Below are 16,583 nucleotides of genomic sequence, written 5' to 3' on the forward strand. Positions count from 1 at the left end.
TGTGTGTGTGTGTGTGTGTGTGTGTGTGTGTGTGTGGGACAAAAAATCCTGATGAAGATCGACTGAGATCGAAGCATTGAATAAGCTGCAATAAAAAAGATGGAGCTGAGAACCGTGCAGATTTTATTCGTATCTCGTTGGATGTGCATGTATAGTTGATGAACATCCATCACTTACTTAACCCATTTTGGGCGGGAACCCCTATTTGTAACTTTACCTTTCAGGACGGGAACCCCTTTTGGGGTTCTTGTTGCTATGTACAGTATATGGCAACATACATTTGTTGTAATTTTTGAATAAATATTTGAAGTTTTTGAGAAAACCTAGGTAAGGATTTAAAAGGCGTTATTAGAATCGGCCTCAGGTCTAAATATGGGTTAAAGATGGTACACTGCAAATCAATGCAAAACAATGGAGGAGGGAGACCACTGTACAATGCAAAATAATAGCTTTAATGTCTTCAAACAACTAGATATTTACAATGTTTTTGTTAAGGGAAACAAACACAAAATTGGCTTAAAATCTTACAAACTACTCAGCAGTAGTCAGGAATGCGTTTCCTCAGGCAGCAACCAATGAAGAGTTCTTGTACTCCAAAGTAGTCTGTAAGATTTTAACTTAAGCCAGTTGTATGTTCGTTTACCTAAACAAAACAAAAAAAAGTTGCAAAATGTAGCTGTTTGAAGGCATTAAAACTTTTATTTTGCATTGTACAGTGCTCTCCCTCCTCAATTCTTTTTTTGCATTGGGATGTTTGCCTCCTTGCAACCCCGGGACTCTCCCCTTTGCTTGTGTGACACAGTAAATCAAGCCATTATGTAAGGGGAAGTTTGCGATGAGCTGATAATGAAGTGAAGCATGCTCCATGACTGCTGATAAAACCATCTGGTTCTGGCTTCACTCCAGCATCTGACAGACAGGCAGGCAGGCAGCTGACCTGCTGACCTGCATCACTGTCTGATATCACACACACACACACACACACACACACACACACACACACACACACACACACACACACACACACACACACAACCGCTAAGTTACGTAGCTCACTGGTTTCACAAACGGTGTGCCGTGGTACGCTGTTGTCATGACGCAAGTCCAGCTGTGCCTTGGGATTTTGTGGCAAACGCACATTATTATTGCAATATATACAACTACAGTATACAGCAAGTTATGAATAACATATATATCGCAGTTGTCGGGCAGAAACCTCTTATGTCCATATTCTTTCTGAGTTTTTTCGTAGATGAGCGCCCCATTTGATCATACTACAGCGTCACGCAAAAAAAAACCTAAAGTAGCAGACCCACAAGCTCGAAACACGGCGCGAAGCGATGCGTTTCGAGCTTGTCGATCTGCTACTTTTGCTATTTTTGAATCCTGAGAAGTCACAGTTTCCACCCGACAGAGACAATAATATATTTTTCATTTAACACACAGTATCAGCACTTTGTCTGCACTCTTTTACTAATACATAGGCAAATTCTATACCCTAAAACATACTTTTCAACACTTTCAACCTGGTGTCCCTATTTCGGGCATGCCATTATACGCAGATTTTTTATATTTTCACCCCTCCTCCCAATTTCTCCGAAACATAGCAGATCTACAAGATCGCAACGCAACGCATAATGAACTTTTGCTAATGAATACAGGTGTACCTTGGGCACGTCTTTTTACGTTTTTGCGTCTGGAGACTCCGGTCCAGGACAGGCTTCAGACGCGCCTCCTCAGGACACATGGCTCATATCTGAACCTGAAAAGCAGTGACGTAGTTTATAGGTTATTAGGTTATTATAGGGCAAATAAACCAGTTCTTCCTTCAGATAGTCTCCAGACAGTTATGTGGGTTGATCGCAATCAGATGTACAATACCTCTTCAATGTCAGATAATAGCCTAAGATTACTTTGCATGCGTCGTTGGTTCGTAGCAGTGGTGTAAAGTAACCAAGTACATTTACTCAAGTACTGTACGCAAGTACAATTTTGAGGTGCTTTTACTTTACTGGAGTATTTCCAATTTTCAGTACTTTTACTTCTACTCCATTACCTCTCAGAGGCAAATCTTGTACTTTTACTCCACTATAATTATTTGTACTTTTACTCAAGTAAATTTAGAATTCCAGACTTTTACTTGTAACGGACTACTTCTACATTGCAGTATTGATACTTTTACTTAAGTAAAACATTGCAGTACTTTTCCCACCACTGGTTCGTAGCCATGACGACATGGGTTTGGCGTGCGGTTTTGCAAAAGGCACACGGCTGTCAGTGGCGCGGCTCCAATGGGTGTGGCCCGGCGCGGCAGTCAGTCAGCTGGCGCTGTGAGGCGATTAGATGGTTATATCCTGTCCGGTCCCGTGAGGACGACGCATGGTCCGTGGCACGAAGGGCACTGCCCCGCTCCTCGTCCTATCAGCACGGCCCCATGTCCACACACCCACACGTCTCACATTCACCCAGTGGCGTGCACAGACATTTTGAGGGGCGCAGGTGCTCAAGTAAATTATACTTTTTTTTGTTTACTTGGTCCGCTCTTTTTTCCCTCTACACCTATACCTCTTTGCCAGCGCGAGGCGTTGTGGGCTTGTAGATCGGCTATTTTTGGCTAAAGTTCTCCTCAGAAAAGGGATGCTAGGTTTCGAGTGGTTATGGTAAAAAGAAAAATCATATCACATAAAGATTTGGCAGACCCCCTGTAGTAACTCTGAGGACCCCCTAGGGGTCCCGGACCCCCTGTTGAAGACCCCTGCTGTAAACTGGGGGAAAAAAAATCGTTTTTTCCCCCTTTTTTTCAAAAGGGCACTTCTGGTCAAGAGGGCAAAGGGCAGGCGCTTGAGCACCACCTAGAGTCTATCTGTGCACGTCACTGCATTCACCCTCTGATACCTTCATGGCCAGCGGTTCCATTCCATTTTCGATAAAAAAACAATAACATTTGTAATCACTTCTTCGTATGACAAGTAGTTAAAGAAAAAAACTTCCGCACACTTGTCTTCAAATGCAAGCAAAAGATTTAATGGGAACACAACAATGTTTCGGTCTATTAGACCTTCATCAGGTTATCTCCTAGATACCTTGATGAAGGTCTACAGACCGAAACATTGTTGTTTCTTTCTTTTTTTGGGGCCCTCGCCAATTCTCCTACGCACCTCGCCTTTGTAGTTGTGCAAAAGACTTGCTTTTTATATGACGAGTAGTGAAAATAGCAGCCAAGCTCACAAAGCGTCCCGATGAAACTTTACTGTATTCGATTATTTCTGGAACAGTGCACATTAGCGATCATTTCAAACAACACACACGATTGCATGTCAATATGCCGGATTTAGCTCGAAGCTAATCTCCATCCGTAGTCCCACATGCAAAAACACCACAGTGACTATATGACAAAATAGAGAAACACTACATACAACTGCCAACAAATTAAAAAAGGCGTTTGTGAGCATGTAGATCTGCTATTTCGGGCATAGAGATCTGGTGTAGAGCAAGGGTTCTCAAATGTTTCAGGCCGCGACCCCCCAAAATAATCATATTTGAACTGTGGACCCCCCACCCTGATAAGCACTTGGAATTGTAGGAGTTGAGGCCTTACATTAGTTTGACTCGGTTCCACAGATAAATATTGTGAAAATATGCCACGCACTGCGAGGCGGTGTGAGCTTGTAGATTGGCTATTTTCACACAACTCTATTCGGATGCTATCAATGCATACGATCTAAAGCTCATGTTGTGAGTATGCCAGCGATTTTCAATATTTTTGAAAAATCTATTATTTTATTAAAATGTATATATACATTTTTTTTATACGATTGATTAGTTCAATGAACTGTTGCACCGCGACTTTGAAGACAGTTTTAGAGGGGTCACCATTTCTGGGGTCTTTGCTATAACCATTCCTTTGCAAATTTGGGTGGCATGACAATTATAATTAATAATGATTATCAATAACAATGAATTATTAATATTCTTGCTTTATTATTCAGGTTTCTGATAGAAAATACAGTATTGAAAGTATGGTATAACTTTTGGAGAATGGCCTCCTGTAAAATAAATGGACATGGATGGCATCTAGTGGACAGAGACAAAAACTACATGCAATAAAGCACCGTTTGACCCATTTGTTCACTATGAGAGTTAAATAAATAAGGATTTTTACAGTAGGCCTATGAATTATCCAAAAGATATATATATATATATATATATATATATATATATATATATATATATATATATATGTATTTTTTTTTTTATTTTTTTTAAACTGGTATCATGAGGGCAATGTTCCCTCAATTTCCCTTCCTTTACATATTTTTTATTTTTCTTACATCAACCCTATTCTGGCGGGCACATTCACTGAAAATAGCAGATCTACAAGCTCAGCTTGTAGATCAGCTATTTTCGGCAAAGAGGTTTGGTGTACAGGGAATAAAGAGCAGACTACTGAGCCACAGGTCAAGTTGACGTAATTATTGAGGGTTTAAGTGGTTAAAATAACGTGAATCCAACAAATTAATAGAAAAGATGTGTAAACAAACACAATGAATTGACAGCGCTGGGGCTAGTGCTGCCAAACAAGTCTATGAAGAAATCATATGACAAATCACATGGAAAAATGCTGAAGCCTTAAAACATGACTATGAGATACATTATATGACTTACACAAATAATCTAATTACAGAAGTAATAGGCTCTATGCACAGCAGCCATATTAGAAAGAAATTGGGCCTCTTCCTCACAGGTGTTACCAATGTTTAGTGGCCATGTGAGGCTAGTAGCACAGTGGTTCTCAAAATGTTAAATTTCAAGGACTCCCATAACTCTGAGTGTACAAATGGAACTAAATTAACCCTTACGAGTCCATTTGGTTCCATTTGTACACTCAGACTTTTTTTCGAACTCCCTCAAGGAACCATGAGGGTGGACCACACTTTGAGACCCACTGGTGTAGTAGCAGAGTGTTTCCAGTGAGCCAATATGCACAATATCAGCACCAGAATGGAACAGAGCCCTCATTAGTATAATTGGTAAGACCTGTGAAGGAAGTAAGGAAGAGGCCCAATTTCTTTCTAATTTGGCTGCTGTGCATATCAAACCGGGCATCCTTGAGATGAAAAAAGCAGTCACAGCAATAAGGTGCATAATTCAAGAGGTGTTTCACCTGTCCATGTGCGAGCATAGGTTTGATTTAGCAAAACTCTTTAGTGTACCTTCAACACAATCAGAATGTATTGTCACATCACAGGTTTACAGGCGTAAAGAGGTGTTTGGAATCGTTTCATGTTGCTGTGACACTATTAGTCACAACACAACACAACACAACACAACAGACACACCTTTCCAGAGCCACAAACCACAGTCACTGAACATGTTTCATTGTCACCCAGTCATTGGGTCCTAATATGACAACAATACAGCAACAACCTGAATGATATTTATCAACATACAACACAAGCAGCAGCAGCAAAGAAATGTAAAACAGGGGTTCAAGAAAGAAAGAAAGAAAGAAAGAAAGAAAGAAAGAAAGAAAGGAGGAATAATGGCCATAAAGAATAGGCCTACAGACACATATGTTGAACCAATATATCCACCCTGTCACAACTCACAACCTTCAAGTTAAAAAAAAGTTTGTTTTAAGAAACATATATGTGTGCCCTAATTAATAACACCATTTATAAGCTTTCACGAGTAAGGACAAGATTAAAATATTACTTTTAATGCAATAAGTCAGAGTGTTACAATTGCCCTGTGACGGGGGCAATTATAACAGTGGTTGGGGGCAATTGTAACACTGTAAAAATAAGTCACATAAACACACTATATCTCAAATAAAAGCACATCACTAAGTAATGTATTTTTTATAATTTAATATTGTTTAAGAATGTTTTGTATATATAATTACAATTATTTGTATTTGTATTCAAATTATTTAATTTTCAAGTGTATGTCTATTTTTTTTATTTAAATGTATTTTTACTTTGACATTTAGTGAAATATGTTCATTTAGTATCATAAAAGTATGTCATCCCAGAAAAAAAACTGCTTGCATTGAAACACATTGTTTCAATTGACCCCGGTCACTGTGTCACAATTTCCCCCGATCGGGCAAACATGACGAAATCCCACATTCTAGCTAGAAACACCTAGATTATCATAGGCTGCTTTATTTAAATGTATTTTTGAGTGGTGCCAACCACTCCTATATCTGACTTTGTCTGTGTGTCCGTCCGTATGTCCAATAAACAAACATTGATGACAACATCAATACGGGGCTCATCAAAGGCACCACTCTCTTCACACAGGGTGTGATTTTTATTACTTTGACATTTAGTGAAATATGTTCATTTAGTATCATAAAAGTATGTAATCCCAGAAAAAAATCTGCTTGCATTGAAACACATTGTTTCAATTGACCCCGGTCACTGTGTCACAATTTCCCCCGATCGGGCAACCGTGACGAAATCCCATATTCTAGCTAGAAACACCTAGATTATCATAGGCTGCTAACGTTAATTTGTGACCAATAACATAGAGATCAAATTCATTTAAATTAGCTGTCATCTCAACTTTAGACAGCAGAAGGAAAATAATGTAAATTACAACATTTACTTTTACACCTCAAAATCTGTTTTTGTTTGCCGAGATGAAATGATCATTCTACCTTTCCATAGGCAGAGAGAGGACCCTACTGAGCATGTGCAGAAGAAGTCTAATCCCTGTAGCTTATTTCTGATTAGAATTATTGAGTGTGTTACGTTTGCCCCCTCTTACTTTTGACCCCAGTCTCCCTACAGTAGAAACATTGCATCAGTCAGCTGATAAGATACTCTACTTCACTGGTTCTTAAAGTGGGGTATGGGGACCCAGGGGTATTTTTAAGGGGTCCCCAGCAAACTGGAGAGAAATGAAACCACTTTAACCGTATTTTATAATTTGGAGAGCCTATATTTGAAAATAGCCGATCTACAAGTTCGCAACAAGCTCGCAGCTCTGGAATCACCCACGGTGACTCTGAGAAGGAAGGGACAGATGGATCACCGTGCCAAAAAACATGGCTCCCCGTCCGCTCCCGTTCTATCTCCTTGATGAAAACCTCTGCAGCTCCGAAACTTTTTATATTGGGGAAAACTAGTCATTTTAGATGGCCGATTACACCTTAATGGCGACTCGCGTGAGAGATGTTATTGTTCCAGGCGTTAGCCAGGACCATCGATCGTCGTGCACGCATCCATTGTTTATGTGTGGGTGCTCGCCATGGAGTCCACAGCTATAAACAGCACAGCGTTACCAACGGTGAGATTTCTGGCACTCAAAGTAATCTGTTTTAATAAAACGCTGACACCCGATGTGTTAACAATCTATATTGTATTATGTCATTATAGGAGGAAAGTTTACCAAAACATTCCCAAAGATAAAAAAGAAAAAAGAAAAAGTGAAAATAGCAGATCTACAATCTCACCTTCTCAATACAGGAGGCCGGCGTGCCTGATGATGAAATTCATGTCAAAAATCTAAATCAAGCAACAAAAGCCTGAGTAGACGTTAAAATGATCCAGAACTGTTTTGAATTGAAATATCCCTTTAAGTTACAATGATAATAATAATAATAATAATAATAATAATAATAATAAGGGTAATAATAATAATAATAAACGTAATAAATATAATAAATGTAATAATAATATGAGTACTTCTTACACCACAGTAAAAATATGTTACAAAATTAAAACAATAAAGACAAAGCAAAGATTAATAGAAAAATATTACATTTTATTTGTTAATAAAACAGTTTTCTGGATTGCTTGAGCACATTACTCCAAACAGAAGTGTCCTTTACAACAAGGGTTCTCACAGGGGGTGTGGGGGAACCAAATGGACCCTTAAAGGTCTGTAACTCTGAGAGTGTACAAATAGAACCAAATGGACCCTTACAGGTCTGTAACTCTGAGAGTGTACAAATGGAACCAAATGGACCCTTACAGGTCTGTAACTCTGAGAGTGTACAAATGGAACCAAATGGACCCATACAGGTCTGTAACTCTGAGAGTGTACAAATAGAACCAAATGGACCCTTAAAGGTCTGTAACTCTGAGTGTACAAATGGAACCAAATGGACCCTTACAGGTCTGTAACTCTCAGAGTTATGGGAGTCCGGTGGCCTAATGGTTGTTAAATTAAACCTGCTACTACAGTATACCTCCTCCTCCTATCTATCTATTTATCTGACACACAGAGACGCTGAGGAGCCCCACCCGCACCTGAACCCAGCATAGAGCGGTTCAGTGAATGTGGACTGGAAGGTGTACAGGTGGGTCAGTGTGTCAGAGGACACTGTGTAGAAGGACACAGTGCCAGCAGACCAGTCTACATACACTGATACTCTACCGGAACGAGAGGAGAGACGGACAGGGAGGACAGTGTGCTTCTTATTGTGACTCACAGTGTACATGTAACTGTTATCATAACCATTACAGTCCAGACTCCAGGACTTATCCTTGTCTCCAAACAGACTGTCACCACAACCACTGTATGTCACTGCTATAATAACCTCTCCCCTCCACTCTACCTCCCAGTAACAGCGTCCAGTCAGACTCTCTCTACAAATCACCTGTTCACAGGCCTTAAATCTGTCTGGATGATCAGGATACTTCTGATCTCTCACATATATGTGAGAGTATATATACTATATATATATATATATATATACTATATATATATATATATATACTATATATATATATATATATATATATATATATATATATATATATATATATATATATGAAGGTGACATATATGTCACCTTCATGTTGTTCTCAGACAGAGAGAGGTGACTGTATGCAGTGTTTGGATCCAGTGTGAGTTCACACACATCTGAGAAGAACAACATACAACACCAGTTTACTATCACACATAATAATAATTATTATTATAATAATGTGTGTGTGTGTGTGTGTGTGTGTGTGTGTGTGTGTGTGTGTGTGTGTGTGTGTGTGTGTGTGTGTGTGTGTGTGTGTGTGTGTGTGTTCTCTCTCTCTCTCTCTCTCTGTCTCTCTCTGTCTCTCGAAGATTTCTTTGGCTATTCAAAAATAGCAGATCTACAAGCTTGTATATTTCTACAAGCTTGTTTATTTTTATTTTTATTTAACCTTTATTTAACCAGAGAAAATCACATTGAGACTAGTGTCTCTTTTACAAGTGTGCACTGGCCAAGAAAAGAGGCAAATAAAATGTTACACAGCTCTGCCAGTAACGACAATACAGGACATAACAAAACAAAGACAAACATGACATCCATAATACCAAAGACCTGCTACCAATAGCACCAAATACAGACTATTAAAAGGCTAATAACAACAATACATCATAAAACTAATAAACAAATATAAGACTAACATCACAGCATTTGCTACTCGTCAAAGCAGGAGCAATGGCTGGAGAGTGTGCCCATGGCAATCCTCTTAAAAGACACTAGGGGGATCAGTGAAGCCAATTTTAATCTGTTCTGTAGATTGTTCCACGACCAGGGCCCAAAAAACGCAAGTTTTTTTTCCCCGCCTCAGATTTAATAGTGGGTACGACATAGCGCATCCAGGCATTTGATCTGAGGTTGAGCGAATTTTGGACAAGATTAAATTTTGAACAAATGTACGAGGGGGAATTTCCAAGAATGGCTTTATATATAAAAGTGTACCAATGTAGCAACCTGCGAGATGCTAAGGAGGACCACCCTACTAGGGAATACAGAATACAATGATGTGTCCTGTAGGTGGAGCTGGTAATGAACCTCAATGCAGCATGATAAAGGGGATCAAGTCTACCCAATATTGAGGGACAGGCGAATCGATACACAATGTCGCCGTAGTCGAGTTGCGACATAAACAGGCCAGTGACCAGCCTTTTCCTTGAGGCAAAAGAAAAACAGGACTTCATTCTATAAAAGAAGCTTACTGTGAATTTTAACTTCTTAGTCAATGCTTCAATGTGATGATTGAAGTTTAACTTGTTATCCAACCAAATTCCCAGATATTTGTAAAGCACCACCCATTCGATGGTTACTCCATCCAAGGTGGTGATATTTGGGGGGATAATGTCAGTTCTATTTGGAGTAAATAGCATGGCCTTGGTTTTTTGGCCGTTTAATAGCAATTTGCTATTTACCAATTCATGCTGCAATGAGACAAAATCTGAGGCCAAGTTTGACACTGCCACATCAAAAGAAGGGGCACAAGAATACAGAATTGTGTCATCGACATACATGTGATACTTACAATGCTTAGATTGACTACAAATATGATTGACATACAAAAGAAAAAGCAATGGACCAAGAATGGAACCTTGGGGGACTCCTTTCTCAAGGGTGATGGAATCAGAAATGGTATCGCCAAATTTGACACACTGTGTGCGGCCAACTAAATAGTTTTTGAACCAACCAAGCACATTTTGACAAAAAACAGCTTTAGAAAGGACCTTGAGCAATACGTGAGGATCCACGGTATCGAAGGCCTTACTCAAGTCAATGAATAAGGCCGCACAAAAAGATTTATTACCCAAGGCTGCCCTGATGTCATCGATAACATTAAGGCATGCCGTTACAGTGCTATGTTTTGCTCTAAAACCTGACTGCATGGGGTTTAAAATAGAATATGAATCAAGAAAAACCTTTACCTGATTTGATACTTGGCCCTCTAAGATCTTTGCCAAGGTGGAGAGGTTAGAGATGGGCCTATAATTGTTTACATCACAAGGATCGCCAGCCTTGAGAAGAGGGGAAACATTTGCTTGTTTCCACTCTTCAGGTAAACTTTGAGTGGATAAGGAGATATTGAACATATCAGTGACAGGTTGAGCAATGACAGCCGATGATAATTTTAAGAAAAAAGGGTCAAGGCCATCTGGGCCTGCAGACTTTTTAGGGTCTAAGGTAGACAGGGCGTGCAGAACATCCGATACCAGGATGGGAGAGAAGTCAAAATTGAAATCCGAAACAACAGATGAGTCAACGTTATCCTGGGCGTCTTGATGAGGAGCATTGGCAATTTGCTCATCAAAAATGTGTCCCGCCCTTTTAAAATGCGAATTGAAAGCATTAGACATGATTCTTTTATCAGAAATAAAGGACTCGCCAACCCGAATCTTAGGCGGGGGGCCTGCTGCTCCTTTCTGTTGAAGGGTTTTGACTACTCTCCAGAAGGTACAATGATTGCTAGAGGTATCAGTAGTAAGAGATAAATAATGTTCCGATCTCAACTTCCTGGTGAGGACCGTACATTTATTTCTCAAGACACGAAACAGAAGCCAATCATGACTTGAATTTGACTTTCTTGCAAGTGACCATTGTCTATTTCTTACATGAATCAGATCAGCCAGGTCCCTAGAGAACCAGGGATTTGCACGGTTCTTAATTCTGATTTTTTTGAGAGGTGCATGTTTATTCATCAGGTAGAGAAACTGTTCGTGAAAGAACCGAAAGGCCTCATCCATTGATGGAATTAAGGACATGCGAAACCAATCAACTGCAGCCAAGTCATGAAGAAAGGCTTGTTCAGAGAAGTGTTTAAAGCAGAGCCTGATAACAGTCAGGCCTTTGGTTTTGGGCAGCTTAGTATTTCTGACACATGCAATAGCACAGTGGTCACTAAAATCATTTGCAAACACACCAATTGAGGCATATTTGTGCGGTGCATTTGTCAGAATAATATCAATCAAAGTGTCACCATCCGGTCTGGCAGGGTTTAATCTAGTGGGGCTATGTATGATCTGTGTTAAATTTAGGGAATCACATTGCTGTTTAAAACTGGCAGATTTATCAGTCAACCAATCCCAATTCAAATCAGCAAGAAGGACAATCTCGGAGCTAGCATATTTAGAAATCAAATCTACTATGTTTCCCATGGCTTCACTAGTTGCCGAGGGAGGCCTATAACAGCAGATAATGGTCAGAGGGGAATTAGCCACCATTATCTGGACGGCTAAAAATTCAAACTGTTTAGCTATGGTTACAGAATGAAAAACAGACCCTTGAAATTTATCAAAAATGTACAGAGCAACTCCCCCACATCTGCCTTTACGATCAGTTCTATAGAGGTTATAACCAGGCACACCAACAGTGTTGTCAGTAGAGCGAGGTTTTAACCAGGTTTCTGAAACAGCTACCACATCAGGTTTAGCTATCTCAAACCAGCAGCGAAAAGTGGGCAATTTAGGCACCAGGCTTCTGGCATTGAAATGGAGGAAGCCTAGGCCATGCCTACAGCTAAAATCGTGGGGGGTGGACAGAATTGGTAGGGCCTCAAAAAGGGGGACCGGTCCAGGATTAATGTGTACATTACCTGAGATAAACAGCATAAGCAAAATCAGCAGCCTTGTTGTTGTTTTCTTAAACACTGAAATAATACCAGGGGCTCTGGAGGAAGACATGCAAGAATAAACATTACAACAGGGATCGCGCCAAAAAACAATGTTCGCAATGTCCATAGCAAGTGGAAAAACCCGGTTCAGAGAGTCTAGTTTACATGGTCCTTGAGGCCAAAGTACATTTTCCAAAAATCCAGAAGTAACGCGTGTTTTACCAGCAATGTATATGTTCGAATGTGGCAACGAGGGGGTGTTACTCTGATAGAGTGAATCAAGTGACATGAGACCCATGCCTAGCGAGACAACCAGCACAGCCAACATGTTGCCAGGCAACATGGTAAACATTTCACTGCGGGGCATACACAATGCGATGAGAACAAAACAGCCCGAGAATACTATGCACAACAAACAATGCCTCATTGTTACATATGATACATACACAATGCAATGAAAACAAGCACAGAATGTTGTGAGTAATGTTTTGTGCAACAAACCGTACGCCGTACTGGAGAGGAGGAAACTATAATCCAACAGCAGCAGCCAATTTGACAGACATGCATTTGAAAGCAGCCTGGGTTATGAAGAATCGATGAGCCTTTGGGAATCCAGGCGCCGATACGAGGGCAAACTGAAGTGCTAGCTAGCAGGCACAGCTATTTATCAACAGCCAGGTACAGAAACAACAAACCGAGCGGAAGCAACTGTACTATTAGCTATGAGCTAATAGCAGCCCCGGCTGTACGTATACAACCAGGTAGCCTCCAGGCTAGCCCCGTCGGATGGAAAGATTGAGCAACAGGAACAGAAACAACAAATCGAGCCACAGCAACTGTACTGAAAGCTATTTAGCTAACAGCAGCCCCAGCTGTATGTATACAGCCAGGTAGCCTCCAGGCTAGCTCCATCGGTTGTGATGATTCGGACGACCTCTGGGGATGGCGGTCCCGGGCAAAAACAGGCCAACCGCACCGGGACAGAAGCTCCCATCTAGATCTGTATTTTTGACAAATCGTGAAAATGTTTGCAAATCTTTAAATATATATTTTAAACGTAAAATATGTTGTTCTATGGACCCCCAGAAGCAAAGATTAGAGTTACAAATGTTCGCTTGTACCGAGTATAAAATATATACTCGGTCCCGCGCTATGAGCACTATATCTGCTATGAGCAGTGTGTGTGTGTGTGTGTGTGTGTGTGTGTGTGTGTGTGTGTGTGTGTGTCTCAAATAATTGTGACAGGTCTATTTACAGTGATAATTGGCTGCCATCTTCAGCCCTATGTTATACTTTTACTGTTTGAAAATAGCAGATCTACAAGCTCACAATACACCATGACACGTTGTAAGCTCTGTCTGCGTCTCTGTCTGTCTGTCTGTCTGTCTGTCTGTCTGTATTTATATTCACTGTGTTAATGTAATGTAGACATACAGTATGTATTTATATTAACTGTGTTAATGTAATGTAGACATACAGTACAGTGGGTGACCATTGACTTTGTCGTTTTTTTTCATTCTTCTCATGCGTTTCATGCAGGGCATGTATGATTTCCACTCTGTGCCACTAGGGGCAGCAGCGGTCTACTGCCTACAGCCCACAGCAGACAGCAAGAATATATTTGTTACTAGTTACTGTATATCCTCTCCAAACTGTACATACATTACTTTACACTTTTGTATTATGTTTTGACACTTGCTTTGGAAAATGTAAACGTATGTTTTATCATGCCAATAGCTCATTTGAATAGCAAAATTGTTTGTTTTGGGGTTTTTAGGCACTGTTTTTCCTAGAAAGACAGAGAAAGATCCTGTATGTTGCTTACAGTACAAGATGTGACATTTATATTAAGCAAAATATTAAGCAAATAAAGTTAGATAGCATGATGCTGCGCTTAACATTAGTTTAATTTTAACGTCTTAATTGATAAAACGAGACGGGAAAATAAACGTATTTTTTTCTCTTGCCAATAGATTGGGTTTTCTGTTCAGCGTCGGGCAGTCAGGAACGCATCTCTGTCATTTTAGAAATGTTCAGACACACATTGGTTTCTGTCTGTCTGTCTCAAAAGTCTGTGGAGAGAGAGAGAGAGACAGACAGACAGACGTCTTATATGTTTTTTTTTTCTCGCATCAATTGTTGTGTAGTAATATTCCAACAGTTTCCTCTATAAATGAAACAGCCCAGCTAGTGTAGCGGTTAAAACTGATGTCCGGTGATTTTTCGACCCGTGTTCGAATCCCACGCGATGAGCATACAAATTATTCATTCTCGTGCGTTATATATAATGTATGTATAATGGATTAATATTCATAAAACCAACAGACAGACTTTTATTTTAAAACATAGCAGATCTACAAGCTCGCAAAGCATCATGGTGCAACACTTTGTGAGCTTGTAGATCGGCTATTTCCACTACTACTTTATGGGACACTGCTCTCTCTCTCTCTCTCTCTCTCTCTCTCTCTCTCTCTCTCTCTCTCTTTAGTTTGATGAACATTGAACCTCATAATAACATCACTCCGTTCGCGACTGCATACAGAACGTGTGTCGGCTCTGATGTTTATTAGACAGCATGGACCTCCGCTCAGGTCCTGGAATCCAGAGCCTTATGTCAAGACTTGGCTGCGAGCACATCGCACGGCAGAAAGCACAAAAACCAAAGTGGCACAGCCTGTCATGTCAGATAACCCGATCCACTTTGGCAGTTTTTATAAGACAGGGGTTATTGGCGTCTTTTTGGTTTGTTTTATTTTATTTCCTCGTTTATAATTATTTCCTCCTCAATATTGTTTAAGAATTAATGTGCTATCCATGACATGCTGTCACCAGTTTACCAGTTCACTGTCTGTTATTTAATGATGATCGAATATTGGCTAAATGTTTACAATTTCTTCTGTCCAAACAATGAAAAGCACTTAGAAAAGGCAAGTGAGTCTCTCTTTAATTAAGCATGATGAGCCATGTGTTTTCCACAAAACAATTGAATATCATTGAATATAATGGCACCCCTGTCATACTGCTATGTTATTATAGCTTTCAGTTGGCCACCACAGGCACAGACAGTGCGTTTTAGCGCAGCGCGGCCTGGCGCAGCGCGGCGGAGTGGTTGCGTGCGGGGGGTCGGGGGGCTTTCGTGGGAGGGGGGGACGGGTGGATCAGAGCTTAACCCTAAAACCGAAATAAAGTAACAAAAAAAACTCCAATCCGCTCAAGAACCGCGCTCCCCCACTTCCAAAATTAGCACTAGCCTACAACACTGGCCCAGTCTCTTGCCAAACCGGTTATGTTAATGTATGCAGCCTATTCCAAATAAGCCAAGTGAGGAACTCTGCTATCAGGTTCCCCCTCCCCCCTACAGTACCTCTGTAGGCCTATCTCTTCTATCAAAGTATTTGTTCAGATGCAAATTCAGAGCGGCCAATTTTGATATTTTTAATGCGCCTACATGAAGTTAGAGGGATGGGCAGAAATGGTGTAGGGTGTAGGCTATTTTCAACTGTTAATGGGTTTTTCTTTCTTCACAAATGAATTCTACTTTGTTGTACAACAGTGTCCCATAAAAGCTCACAAAGTGTTGCATCATGATTTGAATTCCGACTGAAAACGCCACCCTTGCGTCTCCGTGTGTACAACCAAATATGCATCTTTCCTGCACCGATGACGCTTGGGGCTTTTACAGCGCTGCTCCTACACTACCACGCACCGTCAGCAACAAGTGGACATGGAGTAAATGTACTTAGGTACTTTCCGCTTAGTTACTTTCACGTGCATATAAATGAGCCACGCGGTTTTATAAGAATGAAAACAAACGCCTCGCTGTTGGCCATGGATCACATGACGGTCGTCTGTTACGGTCATGGATGAACTCAAAATGTTACTTGAGTTCAATCAAAGTAAAAGTACAAAAGTATTGGCAAATATACTTAAAGTACTGAAATATTTGAAAATAGCTGATCTACAAGCTCACAATGCGTCGCAATGCGTTGTGAGCTTGTAGATCGGCCATTTTCAAATAGACTATGTGAAATAGGGCAAATAATGTATGTTTTATAATGTAATGATTTATATCTGCAAAGTAACTAGTAACTAAAGCGTTCAAATAATGGTAGTGGAGTAAAAGTACAATATTTTCCTCTGAGATGTAGTGGAGTAAAAGTAAAAATAGCAGATCAGCATGCTTATATCGTGGGATTCGAACCCGGGTCGTAAAATCACGCAACATCAGTT

The 16,583-nt window shown here is 40.3% G+C and overlaps 1 protein-coding gene across 1 annotated transcript in view; it reads right to left on the reverse strand.

Annotated features, from left to right (window-relative positions):
* Positions 1-2,274: 2,274 nt before the first annotated feature.
* Positions 2,275-16,583, reverse strand: part of LOC311043907 (protein NLRC3-like) — a gene marked incomplete at its 3' end in the record, with an annotated part of 28,981 nt that continues 14,672 nt past the window's right edge. The window contains exons 13-17 of the mRNA XM_084055331.1: positions 13,261-13,353; positions 8,783-8,877; positions 8,231-8,653; positions 5,247-5,297; positions 2,275-2,418 (exon numbers count right to left, since the gene is read on the reverse strand). Coding sequence (XP_083911457.1) covers positions 2,275-2,418; positions 5,247-5,297; positions 8,231-8,653; positions 8,783-8,877; positions 13,261-13,353 — 806 coding nt within the window. The remainder of the gene's footprint in view (positions 2,419-5,246; positions 5,298-8,230; positions 8,654-8,782; positions 8,878-13,260; positions 13,354-16,583) is intronic.

The sequence above is a fragment of the Gymnoscopelus microlampas genome, assembly GCF_963454915.1.
Source record: "Gymnoscopelus microlampas genome assembly, chromosome: 4".
Taxonomy (NCBI): Eukaryota; Metazoa; Chordata; class Actinopteri; order Myctophiformes; family Myctophidae; genus Gymnoscopelus; species Gymnoscopelus microlampas.